The sequence below is a fragment of the Hylobates moloch genome, unplaced genomic scaffold (genome assembly GCF_009828535.3).
Source record: "Hylobates moloch isolate HMO894 unplaced genomic scaffold, HMol_V3 SCAFFOLD_14, whole genome shotgun sequence".
Taxonomy (NCBI): Eukaryota; Metazoa; Chordata; class Mammalia; order Primates; family Hylobatidae; genus Hylobates; species Hylobates moloch.
This window is the reverse complement of record NW_026652289.1, coordinates 80,512,444-80,533,846: the sequence shown is the minus strand read 5'-3', so window position 1 is coordinate 80,533,846 and position 21,403 is coordinate 80,512,444. Positions and strand designations below refer to the sequence as shown.

The 21,403-nt window shown below is 43.5% G+C and overlaps 1 protein-coding gene across 1 annotated transcript in view; it reads left to right on the top strand.

The window, feature by feature from the left end:
* RYR3 (ryanodine receptor 3) overlaps positions 1-21,403 on the top strand; it is a 564,315-nt gene that overhangs the window by 420,419 nt on the left and 122,493 nt on the right. The window contains exons 45-52 of the mRNA XM_058427349.1: positions 520-631; positions 2,805-2,925; positions 5,291-5,460; positions 7,887-8,107; positions 12,313-12,403; positions 14,809-14,949; positions 16,190-16,353; positions 18,695-18,773. Coding sequence (XP_058283332.1) covers positions 520-631; positions 2,805-2,925; positions 5,291-5,460; positions 7,887-8,107; positions 12,313-12,403; positions 14,809-14,949; positions 16,190-16,353; positions 18,695-18,773 — 1,099 coding nt within the window. The remainder of the gene's footprint in view (positions 1-519; positions 632-2,804; positions 2,926-5,290; positions 5,461-7,886; positions 8,108-12,312; positions 12,404-14,808; positions 14,950-16,189; positions 16,354-18,694; positions 18,774-21,403) is intronic.

Genomic DNA, 21,403 nt, shown 5'->3' with positions numbered 1-21,403 from the left:
ATAACCCAGCAGCAGAAACTCTTTAGACGGTTGGCTTTTTTCTTTGTCATCAGACCTGGTAGAGCTGGAAAAGACCCTACACATACGCTTTCACCACTTCCTCAAGCAACATGAGAAAAAAACTGAGGCCCAAGGTCATATAGCTTATTCGCAACAGAGCCAGGACAGGGACCGAGCCCTCCTGACTCCTGGTCCAATGTGCTTTCCATGTATCTTCCCCTCACAGAGAGGAAAAGGGAATGAATGGTTGGTAGGAGTTATGGTCTGATGATCAGCTCGTGTCGGTACTCATGCCTTAAGATTCATGGAATCCTGTGAATGTCATGGACAAAAATTTGGGTTCCTTGAGCTTAATGAATGAAACCACTTTGTCAACTTCTAGAGGAAGACGAGGTTCCAAGGGAAAGGATGTATGATATGCAAGAAGAGCAGAGTGCTTCCATATCAAGCAGCTTATGTCTCCCAGCGTGGCAGTGCCTGCCAACCTTCCTCACACCTCCCCTCTGTTGGTTCTCTCAGCAGCACGGAGGACGATGAAGAGGAAGAAGAAATCGTGCATATGGGCAATGCAATTATGTCATTTTATTCGGCCCTGATAGATCTACTGGGCCGCTGTGCTCCTGAAATGCACGTAAGTGATAGAGCTTCCAGAGAACAGCTTTAAGAAACTTACACCAAGAACACTATAGATTTCCTGAACCTCATTTCTTCCTCTGTCTCTGGCATTTGCTAACATGCCTTTTTCTAGGTCCCTTTTAGCTAATTTCAAAAGTAGTTTCCACCTCTGATACGTGACTCTGCTGCTTTCTAGGGAGGGACTCCTGGGCAGATCCCTGTCTTGTGTGATTTCTCTGTGGCACTAGTTGAGCATGTCCTCTGAACAGTTTATTTCAAAAGCCTCCCATTTGACATGCCTCAATTTGGTCAAAATGGGAGCAACTTGATTCTGGATCATGGCCATCAGGATGCTCCATGTAGAAGATCCCTTTCCTGATGACTGTGGTGTTAGGGCCCAGGGAAGGCAGGCTCTTCCTGTGGCTGGTGTTTGAATTTTTCCCCCAGAGGTAGAGTTTGTAAACATCACAAAAGGATGGTTCTGTTTTATGAGATGTCTTCTCAGACTTCTAGTTTTGAACTAGAAAGTATGTTCTTTTCTTTTTTCACCTCTACTGAGGGCTGAAAGAATAAGCCTTATTTCATATAAGGTCTGACATCATAAGAGAGGAAATAGCTGCTTTTCCTATGAAAAGCAACTCTAAATCTTGATAAGGGAGGCTGATCTGAATTCCTAGGATTCCAATTCCTACTATGATAAAGGAGCCTTACCCACATAGTTCTGTTTTTCCATTTCAGTGCCTTTAAGCAAATGCAGGAAACTTGGAAGGGAGCCCAGAAAACACTAGGGTGTTCTACAGTCTTGGGGGTGGGGAGGGTCAGGGTCTCCTGTGTGTTCATACTCTAGCTTTCCTGATCACCTCTCGTCACATCAGAAAGCACATTATATATAGTTCGCTGCTTCTCAAGAAGGCGGCGTGAGATAGCTCAGTCACCAGAGCCCCATCCGCGGTGCCCCATTCTTCCTGCCTTACTGCCTCTGCTCCAACACCTTACACACACACATACACATGCATACATCCCTTCTTAGGACCCCTCCTGTGGGTCCTGCCCTATCAGTGGTGAGGGAAGGATGCCATCATCACCGACCACCTCTTCTCTACCCTTGGAGATGGAGGTGGCACCAGGGTGGGTGGGCAGGCCTTCTCCTTTCCCTGGTGGCACCAAGCATCATATCTCAGCATACCATTGAGCCCACCTGGGGACAGTCTGACGCTATGACATTCAGTTCCCAGCTGAACGCCTGCTACAGCCTGCCGGAGACTGCCTGTGCAGGGGGATATGCGTGCACACCATTGTACATGCTGGTTGGCCCATCAGTGTCAGGGTGGATCAGGCTACTTAAGCCGGGATAACTCCACTGAGCCCCTCAAGTTCTCTCTGACCTTCTCTACACCCTTTTTGCCCCCTCGTCATCCCCAGCATTAATCAAACTCTTAGAAATTGAAATTCATAAGCCATTTCTATGTTTAACAGAATTCTAGAGGCCAGGCGTGGTGGCTCATGCCTGTGATCGCAGCACTTTGGGAGGCCGAGGTGGGCAGATCATGAGATCAGGAGATCGAGACCATCCTAGCTAACACGAAGAAACCCTGTCTATACTAGAAAAAAAAAAAATACAAAAAATTAGCCGGGCGTGGTGGCGGGCGCCTGTAGTCCCAGCTACTCGGGAGCCTGAGGCAGGAGAATGGCATGAACCCGGGAGGCAGAGCTTGCAGTGAGCCAAGATTGCGCCGCTGCACTCCAGCCTGGGCGACAGAGCGAGACTCCATCTCAAAAAAAATAAATAAATAAATAAATAAAACAGAATTACAGAGTCTGGCATTGTGGCCACACTGCCAACACTTCTATCATGGCCACTGAGCGCTTCCAGCAGTGCAGTCACACTGAGAAGCCACCAGCAGGTCGTGTACTTATTCCTGGGGCCTGATACCACAACCTCGTGGCCACTTTAATGACAGCAAAGGAATAATGCAACCTCTTTAGTTATTTCCTCAGTAGCACCTCTTCTGGAAAATCAAGAGACCACTCTTCTCTTTCCCTGTGGCCACAAATGTCTGTAGCAATTAGGGAAACACAGAAATGGACCCCTGCCCTTAAGCCATTTTACTGCCAGAGGTTTGGAGGTGGGGTGGATCGAGGTGTGGGAACCTCACTTATCTAATGTCATTCTCCACCCTATCTTCCAGCTCATCCAGACAGGAAAGGGGGAAGCCATCCGCATCAGGTCCATCCTGCGCTCCCTGGTCCCCACAGAAGACCTGGTTGGGATCATCAGCATCCCCTTGAAACTGCCCTCCCTCAACAAAGGTAAGGGGAGTGACTCTAGGCTGCAGCAGCAGTCTCCCAGCAGCCACTGGCTCAGGGCAGGACTCTGTCCCCACCACAGCGGCCCCCAGGCCCTGACTTGCAGGGCGGGCTGCACAGGGCAAGTGTCTCGCTGTTTTTCCTATGATGAGTTTTCTCCTCTAGCAGCTCTAGCCAGCTGCTCTCTTGTCTTCTCAAGAAGCAATCTCAAAACAGTAAATTGACTCCTGATTCCTAGCATTTACCCATTTCTGTGGTATAAACTTTCTTACCATGACCAATTTCAAGCCACCAATGTAATGTCACTGAACACAGAGTTGGGAAGAAAATGGACATGGCACACCGTTAGGTTGTATTCCCAAACCGCAAATACAACTGATGCAAAAAACCTCAAGAGTATAGTTCATAGTGAAGTAATTCGGAAGTAATGAATTCAATCTGCTCTCTTGTCTGTGTCAAGACAACTGTACCCTGTGTCCCACAGGTACAGACAGACCTTGCTGTCCTCCTATGAGCATGCCAACCCTCTGAGGGAGGCTGATGGAATGGGACAAGCGAAAGCTCTCCCCACGGCCTCCCTTCTCCTTTTCCCCTGGGTCCCCCAGCTTGTGTAGGCAGTTGGGGCACAGGCGGGCCCCCCACACAGTCTGTCTTCAGCCACAGTCACACACCTCATGGCCGAGGATCATAAAGTGTTTTCCCCCAGTGCTACCTGTGACATTTGACATCAGTCAGTGTTATCTTTGCAAAACTTACACTCTCCTCGAAGTGTTGTTTCTCTGAGTCGCCCCACCCATTATCCAGGCTAATGGAAGAATTGAAAACGTATGATTCCTACCGTTGGTTTCCCAAACTGATATTCCACAGAAGGTTTTTGTGGGAGATATTAATAGGTGTGCATATTAATAAGGGGCCCGGGGTCAAATAAGTTTAGGAAATGCTGTGGAATACATCACATTGGTATAAGCACAATAAAATGATTACATCTCTGAGAAAACTTAAGATAAAGCAAATAGATGTTGAACTCAGTGTTTCCCAAACACAAAACACTAACTAATATCCCACCACACCAGGCATGCGTGAGAGAGGAAGTCAATTTCAGCCGTTCAGGCCCGGCTCCGCCTGGTACACAGCGCAGGAGAGGCCGCAGCCTGCAGTCTGGAAGGCCCCTTCTCTCTGGCTCTCCTGGAGCCTGACGCTGATTCCTGGGCAGGACGAGAGTCTGGGCTGGCTTGGACTTAATCTTTGTCCTCTCAGGGTTCCTTATGAAGTCCCACACCTTTCCAGTACAGTATTTAAATATGCTGTGGCTATAGCGTTCTCATTTGGGGGTCCTCTTTCCTAGTTTTCAGTGTCAACAAAACAGGAAGAGGAAATTGTTTTCTATCTTCACTCGAAATCCTGTCTTTATTCTCCAGCTCAAGCAGTTTTTATTTTCTTCATAGTATTTCCCCACTTCACCTTTGAACCTCTTGATTAAGATTAGAATTCTTGGATGACCTGGTTTACATTTCACCTAAATCAGACGATAATTTCCAAATATTGCAACAATATGTCCTCGAAGTGTGTTCTATTTATGATGTAATTACAGACATGACATATTAAACTTAATCTGCCTTCATTCATGTTTTCTCCCTCACTTATGTTTCAAATCAACAAAGCAATAAACCGAGCCCTGATTCCTAGCATTTGTCCATTTCTGTGGTATAAACTTTCTCACCATGGCCAATTTCAAGCCACCGATGTAATGTCACTGAACACAGAGTTGGGAAGAAAATGGACATGGCACACCATTAGATTGTATTCCTAACACACAAATACAATTGATGCAGAAAACCTCAAGAGTATAGTTCACACTGAAATAATTAGGAAGTAATGAGTTCTAGTATTTGTTACCTTTTTTAAATATTTATTTAATTGTAAATTCTAATTTTTAATAATGAGCATGTTTAACAACTGGCTGGAATTTTAAACTGGCTTTTCAACAAAGTACAAGCTGCCTTCAGCACAGCACTGTACAGGTTGAGTACTCCTTATCCTAAATGCCTGGGACTAGAAGTATGTTGGATTTTTTTGGATTTTGGAATATTTGCACTATACTGACCAGTTGCATATCTCAAATCTGAAAATCCAAAATCCAGAATACTCTGATGAGCATTTCCATTGAGCATCATGCTGGTGCCCAAAAAGTTTCAGATATTGGTGCATTTCAGGTTTCAGATTTTTGGATTTGAGATGCTCAATCTGTATTTTTCCAAAATTCCTGTCCCTTATAGGGAGACCAAGCTATAGACAGACAAGCTCTGTGTTACCTTTTGAGACTTTGGAGATAGAAAAAGGGAAATTACATTTTCTATGTGTCTTTCAGATGGGTCGGTCAGTGAGCCAGATATGGCGGCCAACTTCTGCCCTGACCACAAGGCACCCATGGTGCTGTTCTTGGACCGCGTTTATGGCATTAAGGATCAAACTTTTCTGCTCCACTTGCTGGAGGTTGGATTTTTACCTGACCTAAGAGCTTCTGCCTCTCTAGATACAGTAAGTTGCAAAAATAACAAAAATTATTGTTCCCATCATTGTAAAATTAGTAATGTTGGACTTAGAAGCAAGTATTTTCTATTTACTCACCAATTACATTTTAATAGCTTACTTTAATGGGTGAGAAAATAGAGGTACCATGAAATGGAAGATCTTCATTTATTGGGCCAGAGACTTAGACATAGGTAAATTTGACCCCAAATCCAACTCCCTCAATTGCAGAGTTTTTTTTTAACCTTGACAGTAAGTTGTAAGGGGCTATCCTGTGCATTGTAGAACGTTTAGCAACATCCCTGGCCTCTACCCACTAGATTTCAGTAGCACCCCAGTTCACCCCGAATCTCTGCCAAAACCAATTTCAGATATCACCAGATGTCCCCTGGGGGACAAAAGCACCCTCTGGTGAGACCATGTCTCTATTGCCTTTGAAAAAGGCTGGCTGGCGACATTATAGGCTGACATTACTCTTCCCACTCTCACTTCTTAATTTCATGTACTGACCACCAGGATGGATAGGTCTGAAGCCAGGGGCCTGACGAAGGTCAGTACAAGAGGATAAAGGCAAATATAAGTTTGGAAATCAAGGGTGAGATAGATAAGGTAGTTCACCATCAACAAACATCAAGAGAGGAGGCCCCTAGAGTTACAAAGCTCGGATACTAGATGTCACAAGTCAAAACTAAGCAGAAAAAGGTACACCAGGAGTCATTGGTCCAAGGAGAAAAGACAAACTAGATCGGCGTAAGCCTAAAAAACATCTTGCCAGTTTAGGGTTGTTTTAGTTAAAACATTTCTCAAAGGCTCCACCTGGTGTCCAACAGAGATAGAAATCTGAGCTCTGTGGTGGGTTGTCAGCGGCAAATACCTTAACTTGGATGGATTCCACCTGCACGGGTTATCCAGAAATGGAAAGAAATACGAGCCCCAACCTCAGTGGGAGCTGCATTCCCATGTGTGGTATGGAGATGATAAATGGTATATATGACAGTATTAGGGTATATGATCCCTAATACCGAATAACCCAGTCTAACCCAACATTTTGATATAATAAAACAATAACTTTTTATTCATAATAATTATGAATAATTATTTGTGAATAATTAAAACAATGCTTCTGCCACTGCTGTTGTTTTGAACTTTTCTATTAATTATTTGATTTTAAAAATAATTTTCTTAACTCATGGGATCTCCCCAAGCTTCCTGATCAAATAATTTATGTTTTTATAAATCAAATAAACAGCAAATGCTATTCTAGTATCTGGTGTTCAATCAGATGTTTGTCCAAACACCATCTACAACAAAAAGGTGTTATATTCAGTTCATTAACACACAGACATTCATGCATTCTCTTTTGAAAACTTATAATCTACTGAAATCAAAGCTCTGTCCTTTCTCATTTTAACTCTGTATATTAAAGTGATAAATGTGAAAGATTAGCTGTTTCTCCCAGCATGATTACTGAAGTTTCTAGGAGACAAACTTGATAATTTAGATAATTTATAGGAACAATGAGACATGTATATAGTTCAAAGAAAATGGTTTTTCAAATCATAAGTTATACAAAGTATGTTACAGATAGAATGACTGCAGTAATCACAGGAAACGGTAATATTTCATCTCTGTGGATCTCAAGTTTTCTTTTGAAAGTTCTACGGTTTTCAAAGATGGTGGTAAGACATGCTTTGGCTATACTTAGTGTCACTAAATGGGTTTTCCTTGTATTCAATTCATCCATCTAAATGTACGTAAAAGAGCATCGTAAGCAAGAACTATGTTAGAGTTGTATAGAAGGTCCCAAGTTTCTGTTCTTTTTCCATGTTCCCCATGCAGAGTTAGGTTCCCTTTAGTGGGGTCTACTCTCGTGTCAGTATTGATTGTGAATTGCTCGAAGCGCTACCAATTAACTGAAAGGAGTCAGAGTTCCACTTTCTCTTTCACAAAACTGGTGAATTTGAGAAACTGCTTGGCCTATAACCATTCACTAATCTTACAGTCATAAGATAACAGTGTGTGAGCCCCTGGTAGGTGAGAAAAGAGCAAAAACCAGAATAATAATGTAGTATCCTGGCAACTAGACTTTGCACGCATCAAAATGTTGGGTTAGACTGGCCATCGGCTGATTTTAATGAGTTCAAAATTCTTTTGAAGGGAACAGATATTTATAGGATCATTTGGGAAGACTTAGAGCCAGCTAGCCTTTGTTACTATTTTTTTGTTTTTTTGTTCTTTTAACTTGATTTTTTTTTTCACTGAAAATGCAAAAAGAAAAATAGAACTGCTGATAAGGTAGAAATTTGTTCACTTCCTTGCTATGCAATGTGGACATATATAAGCTCCCGCAGCTTGCTACATGGGAACTCAGTGCAGAGCCAGCTTTGCTCTGTTCCTCAGGGCGATTAACCTGTGTCCCAATCTTCTTTCCCTAGGTTTCCCTAAGCACCGCAGAGGCTGCGCTTGCACTAAATAGGTATATATGTTCTGCTGTGCTCCCGCTCCTCACAAGATGTGCCCCTCTCTTTGCCGGAACAGAACACTGCACCTCTCTGATTGATTCCACACTGCAGACAATATACAGGCTTTCCAAGGGACGTTCCCTCACCAAAGCACAAAGGGACACTATAGAAGAATGTTTGCTTGCCATTTGCAAGTAAGTACACATCCTACGTTGTTACTTCTGTGTATGCATCCAGGTCAACTGCATTTTCCTATGTAGTCTAAAAACTGGTAGTCTAGTCTAAGGAAGCTTCCAGGCCTTTGTCATACACCAGCCCTCCCCCAGACATCTCATAGGATGTATTCGGCTCCCCTATTTGCCACAGACTCTTCCTTGAGGCTGATCTTCCCCTTTGGGGAAGGGAGAGGGCACAGCTCAGGCTTTACCCATCACGGTTGATGGACCAGAAGACTATTTCAGGCCTAAAGTGTTCAGATTAAGGGCTGTCTTCATTCTCAAAATAGAGCCAGAAGCAGATGTGTCTGCCCTCTACATGAGCATATCTTACATAGAAGCCAGACTCTGAGTGTGAATAAAAGCGACCTACCTCTAGGCCTCCCAAGACCAGCAGCAAATAAAAGAAAAAACCTCCAGTCACAGTGGGGAATTAAAGGCAATAATTTTTAAGACTGCAGATAGGCATCAGAGCCAGCTGAGGACAAAAGGTAAAGTCACCCCAAGAGCCTTGGGTCCTCAGGAATCTAAGTCAAGTCTGGTAGAATCCAAGGAAGACGACTCTTTCAACAGCAGGTCTTGGCAGCACAGGCCAAGACTGTGATCTGCTGTTTTTCAGCCAGTGTTTTTCCTTCTCATCTGCATATCAGAAACGCCTGAGGAGTTACAAAATAAATATCCCAGTGCCCAGGCCACATCCCAGCCCAAAAAGTCAAAACTGTTAGGGATGGGACCCAAGATTCTGGCTTTTGAACTTCCCAGGTGATTCCAATATGTAGTCAAGATTAGGAATCACTGCTGTAGGTCACTCCAGAGAGAGGATCAATAGGCTTCCCCCTTTAGGGGCCAGCTGGGTATGGTCTTGATTTCTTGTTGAATGAGTTCTTTTCTGATCACATAAATTACTATGCACTGGGGAGCTAGGGCTACCTAGAAAAAAAGACTCATCAGTCCTCACATCGATGTGAGTAGAACATCACACCAAAAGGTAATCTCAGCAATGAGATAGCACTACACACATATCAGAATGGCCAAATGCAGAACACTGATAACACCAAATGCTGGCAAGGATATGGAACAACAGGAACTCTCATTCATTGCTGGTGGGAGTGACAATGGTACAGTCACTTTGGAAGGTAATTTGTCAGTCTCTTATAAAACTAAACATACTCTTAACCACATGATTCACTCTTACTCCTTGGTTTTTTTACCCAAATGAGTTGAAAACTTACATCCATACAAAAACCTGTATGCAGATGCTTGTAGCAGCTTTATTCATAATTGCCAAAACTTGGGAGCAATCAAAATGTTTTTGAGTGGGCAAATGGATAAATAAACTGTGGTACATCAGACCATGGACTTTTATTCAGTGCTAAAAGGAAATGAGCTATCAAGCAATGAAAATACATAGAGGAACCTTAAACCCGTATTACTAAGTGCAAGAAGCCAATCTGAAAAGGCTACATGCTGTATGATTCCAACTATACGGCTTTCTGGAAAAGGCAAAGCTAAGGAAACAGTGAAAAGATCAGTGGTGTCAGGGGTTGGGGGAGGGAGAGATGAACAGGCTGAGCGCAGAATTTTTAGGGCAGTGGAAACAGTATAATGATGGATGTATGTCATTAAATACTTGCTCAAACTGATAGAATGTACAACACCAAGAGTGAACCCTAGTGTACATTATGAAATTTGGGTGATAACGATGTTTCAGTATAAGTTTATCATTTGTCACAAATGTGCCACTGGTGGGGAATAATGATAATGGGGAAAGCTGTGCCTGTATTGGGGCCAGGGATATATGAGAACTCTCAGTACCCTTTGCTCAATTTTGCTGTAAACCGAAAACTGCTCTGAAAAATAAAGCCTGTTACAAAACAGTTTTAAAATGTTGTAAAAAGGATAATCTCATGCTTATATTTCAAATATAACAATGACCACTATGTTTAAAATACTTTTTAAAATTAATCTATACCTACTGTCTTTGTATCGTCTAAGGCCTACAGGCTTTAACTGCTCTATGGGACAAGCTGTGTCATTGCATAGTATTATTTTCTTGGGGTGGGGAGTAAAGGCTGGTTGATGGGAAGGAGGCCTCGACCCAGGCCCCAGAAAGGATTTTCTCCCAGAGATCTCCTTCCAAAACCAGGCCTGATACTATGGTACTGCTTCATTCAACACAAGATTTTTATGATAACTGGCAGACAATTAAGCTAATTAGAATATTTTTGATCTTTCAAGAGAGATAAATTTCAGTGTACACACCAATTAACCTCCAGGAATTAATAAGTTACCTAGGTTCTGCACTTTGCCACTTCAAAAGGAAGATTAATGCCCCATTATTTTTATGAGCCTCTATTTTCTTAATGGTAGAAAATGGAATAAATAATGAGTTTACACAAAAAGAAATCCTTTGCATCAGCTTTAATTTGTAATTGGCTGGTAATGCATCAATAGCAGCTGCAGATCTTGTTCTACCTTTTGCTGGAGCTGAACTCTGGGTGTATTTTAGAAACCACATCAACCAAGGACCCCTGCCTCCCAACATAAGCTATTTCCTAATAACAAAGTCACATTGGTGAGACTGATTTGAGCTGCAAATATTTCTAAAGAATCAGACTTTGGAGAAATTAGATTTTTTTTTTTTTTTTTTGAAACAGAGTCTCGCTCTGTTGCCCAGGCTGGAGTGTGGTGGTGCCATCTCCGCTCTCTGCAAGCTCCGCCTCCTGGGTTCACACCATTCTCCTGCCTCAGCTTCCTGAGTAGCTGGGACTATAGGCACCCGCCACCACGCCTGGCTAATTTTTTGTATTTTTAGTAGAAACAGGGTTTCACTATGTTAGCCAGGCTGGTCTCGAACTCCTGACCTCAGGTGATCCGCCCACCTTGACCTCTCAAAGTGCTGAGATTACAGGCATGAGCTACCGCGCCCGGCCAAGAAATTAGAATTTTACATCAAACAAAAAGTAGAGCTCACAGCCCTATTACTGTACTTTTAGAGCTTTTCTTCTTGATCACTTGAGCTCTAGATGTAGCAGGCAAACTGATACTTAACTAGGTTTTTTCATTGTTTATTTTAATAAGTCAGGAATTCGCAGAATTACAGATGTATTGCACTCTTTGTATTCAAGTTAGTGAATCTTAGGTGATAATTGCTAAAGAGCTGAATAATAATGTGAAACATTGAGTGATTTTTGTATTCTAACTATTGAATTCCGAGACAAGGCTACTTACTCACTGTGTATTTTCACCCCGGGGCTTTTTATCACAAGGCCAGCTCCAGAAACAGTTGTGAAACAGATGACTTTTGTTCTCCGTCTGCATACATCCTTCTTATTGTAGATGTTCCAAGGATTTCTTCCCTGGCATTCCAACATTTAACAAAGGGGTGTTAGCTTTACCTCCGTAGCTCCTTAGGCAATAGTGGAAAAAATCCAGGGATTCATGAGCTGAACTTATATACCAAATTGTGTTTATGTGTGTACACCTTTCTCTGGAGAAAACCATAGGTTCCACTAAGATTTTTCAAAGTTTGGCAATGTAAAAAAGCAAAATTCGTGTTGCTTCCCTCTCCTTTCTCTACCTCAAAATGTACTTGTGCCATGAACTCTGTAATTTGATAGATTATTCTTTAAATAGTTACTGTATTTGCCTATTAATGGAGTTGTTTTGAGAACAAAGCCTTACCCCAAACAAATGGTTCCAGTAGTGAGAATTTCATGGCCCAGATCGTAAGACAGAGGGCTTTAAAGTTCTCTTCAAATCACACCAGTAGGTGGCCTCAGATTCCACCTGTGCAGCTGCTCAACGCAAGTTTCTCCCTCTGCAGAGTTCAGGGGACATTAGAGATGACTACAAAATGAACTGCACCTTCTTTCTGTTATATTCTTTGCACATAATCAGTGACTATATTTTGAGTATACATATATCCTAGAACATTTTGTCACTTAGCAATTAGAATTCCACCCCAGGTATCCCAATTCATTAGCACCCTTTTTCTGAATTTTAACTGTACTGTTTTCAAGTGTTTTATCATCTACTCTTGTTTATCCAAGATCTTGCGTATTAGGAGCTGTTTTGAGGCTTGGCCGTAATATGCTTATTGTTGAGTGTTTCTTTCATTCCTCCTTTATTATTTTTCTTATGTTTTCGTTTTATGTTTCTATGTTTCTTATTTCATACTGCAGTCACTTGAGGCCTTCCATGTTACAGCAACTCCTGCGACGCCTGGTTTTTGATGTGCCACAACTCAATGAATACTGCAAAATGCCTCTCAAGGTAAACATCACTATGGTTACAGAAATACAGTCTATTGCACAGGAAACTTGCCTTGTAATATGTGATGTCTTCACAATTTGGAGGGAAAAATACATGCTAAATGGTTTTTACGCCTTTAAATTGATGATTAGCTAACAAGATACATCCCACAAAACCAAGTCCTTTCGTGAATGCCAAGGTTGAAGAAAATTGCTCCAATTTTCTTTAACTGTTTTCCACTGACTGCTTGATATTTACCTGCAGTTCATACGGGGACTTAGATTTTGTGCTTTCCCGCTATAATTAGGTTTATCAGAATGTGTTCATCTCAAAAAGTTTTGAAGGCCCTGTGGTTTTTCATTAAATTGATTAAAATGTCCCTTTTCTATTCCATACTGTTTTGTGCTTTTCTTCTTTGTAAGAAATCTTTTTTTGTTGTTTTCTACTTTTTTTTTTTTTAAATGAGATGGAGTCTTGCTCTGTCACTCAGGCTGAAGTGCAGCGGTGAGATCTCAGCTCACTGCAACCTCTACCTCCCAGGTTCAAGCAATTCTCCTGCCTCAGCCTCTTGAGTAGCTGGGACTACAGGCACGTGCTACTATGCCCAGCTAATTTTTGTTTGTTTGTTTGTTTTTTAGTAGAGATGGGGTTTCACCATGTTGGCCAGGCTGGTCTCGAACGCCTGACCTCAAGTGATCTACCTGCCTCAGCCTCCCAAAGTGCTGGGATTACAGCCATGAGCCACTGCGCCTGGCTCTTTCTTAACAAAAAGACCACAGACTCCTCTCTTTTATTATTATTTTTTTGAGACAGAGTCTCACTCTTTTTTTTTTTTTTTTTTTTTATTTTTTTTTTTTTTTTTGAGACGGAGTCTCGCTCTGTCTCCCAGGCTGGAGTGCAGTGGCGCAATCTCGGCTCACTGCAAGCTCTGCCTCCCGGGTTCACGCCATTCTCCTGCCTCAGCCTCCCTAGTAGCTGGGACTACAGGCGCCCGCCATCACGCCCGGCTAATTTTTTTTTTTTTTTGTATTTTTAGTAGAGACGGGGTTTCACCGTGGTCTCGATCTCCTGACCTCGTGGTCCGCCCACCTCGGCCTCCCAAAGTGCTGGGATTACAAGCGTGAGCCACCGCGCCCGGCCGAGTCTCACTCTTTTACTCACACTTGAGTGCAGTGGCACAGCCACGGCTTACTGCAACCTTGAGCTCCCGAGTTCAAGCAACCCTCCCTCCTCAGTCTCCCAAAATGCTGGGATTACAGCAAGTGTGAACCACCATGCCTGGCCTTCCCTTTTTTTATTGTCCTGTTTCTGGTTTTCTCATACATTACAAATATTTTATCACTAGAGGCATCTGGGCCTGGTGGCGGGCCACCAGAATCAGCCATCCACCCAAGCAGACAGTGTTTTTTACCTTTTCTCTCTGAGGCACCTGCCATATTCACACCTGAAAATCCTACCTAATGATTTTAACAGCACTTTTCTTTATAGTCCAAGCAAGCATTTCAGGCAGCATTTTACTGTGATAACCAGAATTCCCAGAGGGCTTTAGTTCAATCCCCTGTCTCCATGCCAGGCAGAAAACAGTTTGTGTGTTCTCAGAGATTCCACAGTCCTCCAAGGCTGATTCTTCTCTCTAGCAGCCCTAGTTTTAATCTCAAAAAAATACTTTAACTGAAAACCATAGTGTGTACATCTTAATTTGGTATTGCTTCCTCTGCAAGCCTTTGCTGCCAGCTGGATACTGGCTTTCAAGAGGCATTATTGATATCACTCAATAAGCTCACTTTTACCTCTCAAATCCGTGGGATTTTTCTTGGAGGACATGGGTCCCACCTGCTGAGATGGAAACATTACCGGTAATTTCTGCCCTCTACTGGCAAGATGTGACACTGCTGTAAAGTCACTGGGGTGTGAGAGAGGGGAGAGGGAGTGGGCACAGGGAGTGCGGGCAAGGAAACAACGGGTAGTAATTGATGAGAGAAAATCTTCAGACCCACGACTTGCAGCCCACCATCCTCTCCCCATATCAGCATCCCCCCAAGATCTTCCAGAATTACAAGCAAAGGTCCCAGAAGAAATTCTTTCCACCCCTGACTGGCTAGAACAACACACAGTGGCTACTTTCAGATGGTAGCACTTTCTGGTTTGAACTAGAAACGGCTCCTCTCCATTTTCTAGTAACTGCTAGGGGCACATTAGGAGGCACAAGAATTAATCAGGCAGATCCGCTCAGGCTCAAGCTCATTAGGCAGAGAGCAGACTGTTCCCAGCGGTGTTTGAAGGGCCTCTTTGTAAACAGCCCAGCTGTTTCGCATGTTTCATTCTCATGATCTCTGCTTACTATTTGATTCTCTCCTGCATGTTTTTGATGCCTGTGGACTTTCTCTACCCCACCCCGCTGGTCTGTCCTGTTCTGCACCTCCCAGCTTCTGACAAATCACTATGAACAGTGCTGGAAGTATTACTGCCTGCCTTCAGGATGGGGGAGCTACGGGCTAGCTGTGGAAGAAGAGCTGCACCTAACAGAGAAGCTTTTCTGGGGGATTTTTGACTCGCTCTCCCATAAGGTAATGACAGTACTTTCTGAACAAAAAGAGAGCATCTCGGTGCTCCAGCATCTACAGATAATAACAGCCATCATCTGTTTAGCATTCCATTTGCCCAGGACCTGTGCTAACTACTTCACAAGCGTATTACGCTAATCGTTACCCATCTCTCTGAAATGGAAACTCTCAAAATCCTTATTTTACAGGTGAAGAAAAGCCTCGGAGTAGTTGAATAAATTTTCACATTCACAAAGCTGTACATGGGAAAGTGACTACCAGAGTGAATTACACACACATCATCTGATGTCAGTCTTTGATGTCTTACTTCCCCATTTGTTTCCCCCTGATATGGCGCAGCTCCTGTCTGCCAACCTTCACTGGGCTCGAGCCAAGAGGAAAAGTCCTGTTATCTGCTGTGATGGTGGGACAGGGGATTTCCAGAAGACCTTAAGCCATTCTGGGAGAGGTTCTTCGCAGGCACTCGTTTGAGGAGGCCTCAAGTGAGAACTGAGAGCCTCTGAATCCCAGGCCTTACTGAACAGTGTGATTGAAGTAGAGCTCTGACTCTTAGACTTTGCTCCACTTCCCCAACCCAATTTGTGAGGTCAGGAGCTTTAAAGGTAGAAAATGAGTAGGTCTGGTTTTCTTAGAGAAATCTAGAACATGCACATAGCTTGTTCACCTGCATTTAAATTTTCTTTACCCCTGGATTTCATTGGTCTAGTATAAGCAGATCAAAAGCTCTTCCCAACCCCATGCTATTTGACTGAAATTCATTTCTGGCTGAGTTCAAGAGACAATGATGGATATTGGGCAGCCTGCTGATGATGTCAACATATGACCCATATTAGCTACTGCAGAGCTTGGCACAGCTTACTGTGCCCTCTCCAGTTGTAAATTGGGTCCGTTTCTATGATCATCCTTAGCAGACAAGTTTATAGTCGCTTCTGGCCTAGCAACTAGTCACTTTAACCCTTAGGTAGTCTTGAAATTAACCATTTAGGACATATTGATTTAAACCTGTTTAAGATTTTTCAACTTAAAGCAAATGGTGACTTGAGGATTTATAGAGTGTTATTTCATTTTCCAAGGATACCTTCGTTTCCACCAGAAAATATTTAAGGGGTTACACATTTCTCGTTTTGGTTAACCTGGATAAATGCGCATATTTTATTTCTGTTTTCAGCTGATTGGTGATTGGTTCTGTCTAAGGGCATGGTTCTGCTTTCTCTACTAACGTGGCCTTGTTTTTCCCTCACAGAAATATGACCCAGATCTTTTCCGAATGGCCCTGCCTTGTCTCAGTGCTATAGCTGGGGCCTTGCCACCAGATTATTTAGATACCAGAATCACAGCCACATTGGAGAAACAGATCTCAGTGGATGCGGATGGCAACTTTGACCCAAAACCTATCAACACCATGAAGTGAGTCCAGAATCATCTCTAAGCTGGTCCTGTATTTTGTCCAGTAGCCAATGTTTTCTTCCAGAGGGTAGCAAGAAATGTGAGCTTTACCTCTTTCCCTCCTGCCAACACTGTTCATCATTTCTCTTGACGTGGCAAGTCCCATCAGGCACAAGGTTTAATCCATACATATCTGTATTATTATATTCTGGGATTTTGGTGGGGGAGGAAAGGGTTGGTTTATTTTTTACCAGAGATAGATGCTCCCACAAATAAATGTCTCCTGAGGCACTGAGAGAACTACCCTGACAAATTATGCAATTAATTTATTAATGAGCTTTTTGACAATATCTTTGCTCTGGGTGAATTAGGCTCATATGGTTCTAATAGCATCATACATCACAACAGCTCCATAAATAACACTCAGCTGTGTCCTGGCAAGGCTGGGGCGTGATGGCAGAACAGTGTGGGGTCCTCAATGGAAAAGCTGGACCTGCTCTTTGTCATGCCGAGGGATGCTGGAACTTCGGAATAGCCCTACCATTGTGCCTTTTACTTTCTCCCTGTAATTTTCCAGAATTTCTCACTGGTGTTGACTAGGCCATGGAGGTGTGCTTATCCCTTGGGCAAAATATTGCTAAATTTTGGTTTGTGGTAGTTCTGCCCAGTTATGAATATGTGCTGCAGGGTATACAGTCAGCTCCAGGTGCATTTTAAATGAAGAGCTCTAAAACTGCTTCAGAGTGAGCAGGGAAAGTAAGCCTGAGCCTATATGAGCCCCTTGGACCTGTCCTTCATGGCGGTAGTTCTCAAATGAAAGCCTGAACCCTTCGCAGGGGGACTGTCTGCTTTGATAATGTGTAAAATTCATCTTTGGGACAATTAAACACACATTCCATTGGAAAGAGCTTTGAGCTGTGGGGATGATGGGACAGAATCGAAACTGCTGTAAGTAAGAGGTAAGGAGCATGGTAAACCATCAAGCTAGGGCCAAAGAAGGCAGGTGCTGACTTGGGAGAACTCTGCCTATAAAAATGTAACAGTGAAAGACAAAGCAAATGGCGTAGTAACTTGGATGCTTTTGAAAACATTCTGAGAAAACATTATACTCTAGCAACTGTGTGTTAATGGCTCTGTGTTATTTTGAGAGTTCAGATTTATTCCAGTATAGCTGTGACATCAATATAGTTCCTTGAGGAATGGAGAGACTAACCCTGGCTTAAGGAGAAAAGCACCTTATTGCAAGAATATGGGGTCATTATCAAGACCAAGTGAGAGGCCAACCTGGCCTTAGCACACATAGTCATCAGGGAAGGACTGGAATCAGGCATAGTGAGGAAATTGACAATCTTCAGGTGTCCCCATTGGGTGAATCACCTTGAAGAATTTACTGCCCTAGTTTCACCCAACTCAAGACTTAAATTCCGTGGAGAGAAAGTCTGATTTGCCTAGTCATATGCCCATCCTTGGTGACAGTTCACGTAACACTGCATGCAATATAAGAAGACTATACAATGCAAAGGGAATGTAGGTGCTGGTACCAACAGAAGGGACAAGAGCTGTTTTCTGGGAAAACAAATAGCAGATGTCTACTGTACTTGGAAAATTCTAGCTTTCTTTTTTTTTTTTGAGATGGAGTCTTGCTCTGTCGCCCGGGCTGGAGTGCAGTGGCACAATCTCAACTCACTGCAAGCTCCACCTCCCGGTTCACGCCATTCTCCTGCCTCAGCCTCCCGAGTAGCTGGGACCACAGGCACCAGCCACTACGCCCGGCTAATTTTTTTGTATTTTTAGTAGAGACGGGGTTTCACCGTGTTAGCCAGGATGGTCTCGATCTCCTGACCTCATGATCCATCCACCTTGGCCTCCCAAAGTGCTGGGATTACAGGCATGAGCCACAGTGCCCGGCCCCAAAATTCTAGTATTTTACCATGAGCTACTGAGCCCCAAAAGGTAGAAAACCACTATTTCATAACATATGACTCTGTGGCTACCCAATTCTACCATTTCCAGATTGTAGCCAGAGGATGACAGGTCATTTACCTTGGATTCTCACTGTCTAACCAAGACAGGTCTGGCCCAGGAGCCAAGAGACCCCGGAGCACATGGCAGGAGGCCTTTCCAGCCAAGGCTCCTGCAGAGATGTTCCATGGTTAGACTTGGGTGTGTCTGTGACCTAACCCTGGCTATGCCACCCCTACTGAGGAATGTCACTGTGCCTGGAGTCCAGCTTTAGCTTTGGGATTGGCTGGCTAATCAAATCCACCTTCTGACAGCTGGTTGATTGGTGGTTCTGACTATCTTCTGCTATGTCTGGCTGAAGTGCTTGGGGAGGTTGTAATTGTTTTTCCTCGTTTCACAGTTTTTCCTTGCCTGAAAAATTGGAATACATCGTCACCAAGTATGCTGAGCATTCACATGATAAATGGGCCTGTGACAAGGTAGGGATTATCATCCAACTGACAATCGTCAGGAAGGAAAAACAGCCCAAGAACATTAAAGGGCCCAGTGCTGGAAATCTGCCTGATTTGTCTAAGTAACAGATTTTCCATGCCAAGAGCATTCATTATTTCGGAGCAGCAATTTCCCAGGGTTGGTGGAGGTCAAAGAAATAGGTGACAGCAGCTGCTGGTGTTGCTTTTGTATTTCTCAAGAAAATGATCAATTCTGGAAGTGTTAACTTCTTTCTTAACATTTACTTACTGGAGTCGTGCCCAAACACAGGCTTGTGTGTGTTTGATGTAAATGCTTAATGGGAATGGGGAGGCTTCTATTTAATTTTTATCTTTGAATGCAGATTGGAAAAAAAAATGAAATTGAAAGCCTAACCCTTGCATGTTTCTGGAGGGCTGGATTTTATTCTAGGGAAGACATGCAATCGTCTTCTTATGGTAGGCAGTAGTAGAACTCCCAGACACTCCCTTATTAATAAGGCTCTCCATCTGGTGTTTAAAATTCCTCACCACATGAGGTCAGGCTGTTTAATAAGTTTCATTGCTGTGTCAACCCTTTAACACTGGCAGGCAAAGTGGGAAGACTGTGCCAAAGATATCCAGGATTCCCGTGGGCAGCTAGTTAAGGATTGGGGCCATTTCTCAGCTGCAGCCTACAGTGTGTAACAGTGGACACATGTCCACAGCGAAGCCACAGAAAACCACCTCCATACAATGTGCCCACAGAGAGGGGACACCGTGAACCACCAGCTCAGCCTCTGTGTGGATGTAGGCTCAGCTCATCCTTCCAGCAGTCTACTGGGGGCTGATGATAACAGCTATTCATTGTAACTGTAGAACAGGCTAATACCTCATGATTCTAAAAAGGAGTTAAAACAGAGTTGGCAAATCTATTCTGTAACGGGCTGAATGATCAACATTTGAGGCTTCGAGGGCCAGACGATCTCCACTGCAACAACTCCACTTGGCTGTTGTGGCACAAAAGTAGCCATAGAGAAAACATAAACAAAAGTGCATGCCTGTGTTCCAATCAAATTTTATTAATTAAAAAAGGTGGCCAGCTAGATTTGGCTCGGGGCATAGCCGCTGGCCCTCGCTCTAGAGCATCTGCGTTTTCTAAGAACTCTTTGCCTATGGCCGTTTGGCCAGCCTGTGAATTAGGGAGAAGAGTCACCTCCAGGAGCCCACAGCATTAGCCAAGCTATCACTCATGCATGTGGATTTGAACTCCCGAGTCTCTCTTACATCTGTACATTTGTCTCTGTTCTTACGACTTCAGTCCAAGCTGCCATCGTCTTTTACCCAGACAACTGGGATAAGCTCTTTACGGGTCTCCCCAAGTGCATTTGCCCAGTCTGTTCTTCATACTGCAAGCAAGTCAGAGTTTCAGTACACAAATTAAATCATACATATTCTACCACTGCTCCTCCTACCCAGGCCCTTCTCCTTGTTAAAATCCTTTCATAATTTCTAACTCTTCTGAAGATAATGGTCAAAATCTTTGGTATGGCCTGGTAAGCGCTCCCTGATGTGACCGCTGCTGCGATCTCTAGCCTCATCTCCTCCTTTGCCCTCTGCCCTCCAGCCACCTCCCCTTATTTTAGACTCACTCTCTCTTTCATGTGCGCTACACATGCCAGAGACCCTCCTCTGTCTGAGCCTGCCAGATACTCACCTGTACTCACACACATTCTCACAGCATTCACCAACTCATCCTGCAAATATCACTGCAAGCATGAATTCCTAGGATGGCATTTAGGATGGCATTTTTTTCCACATTTCTCAGCTCTGGGCCCTCTTAGCACCTTGTTCTTCTCTTTCATAGTACTTCCATAGCATGCTTAGGTATTTGTATTTATAACAGTTATACATCTATACATTTATTCTGTTTATCAATTTTACATTTACTAGTATGGTTATTTGATTGATATCTCTTTCTGCCACTAGACTGTAAGCTTCACGAGGGCATAGATACATGCTGCTCACCAGTACCAGGCGGCACTGAGTATCTCACAAGAAAAAAGAGTATTTTCCTTGCCCTCAAAAGCCTCATGATCTTGTGGGAGAAACAAAATGAACCAGCCATTGTGGGGCAGCTTGTTCAGGGCTATGGTGAGCATCAGCACAGGATTAGAACACATAGGAGTCCCTAATCCAGGACTGGGGGTCCAGGGACACCTCCCAGAGTTGGTGACATCTACAGCATGTGCTAAAGGATGAGTGGGAGCCATGTGACACAAGGAGGTAAGCGCGCTGCCGGCCTTGGGAACAGCAGGTGCAGACCCAGGGAGGCAAGAGACAGTTTGGCTTTAGGGAACCATGGTTCAGTATAGCTAGGACATGGAGCAGGATGGGGACAGAGGGTGAGAAATAAGTCTGGAGAGGGCAATATGATCACCTTTTTAGGTTTACAGGTCATTTGAAAGCACGTGGGTTTTACCAGGATGGCAGCTGGCAGTCAGAAACATTCAAAGTCAGAAACATTCGAAGTCAGAATCATTGTGTGCCCACAAATGATTGTGATTTTTGAATATCCCCTGACGCTGGTGTAGAAAATGAATCCATAGAGAGGCAGCAAGACTGGAGGCTGGGAGGCTACTTAGGAAGCTCTTGCAGTA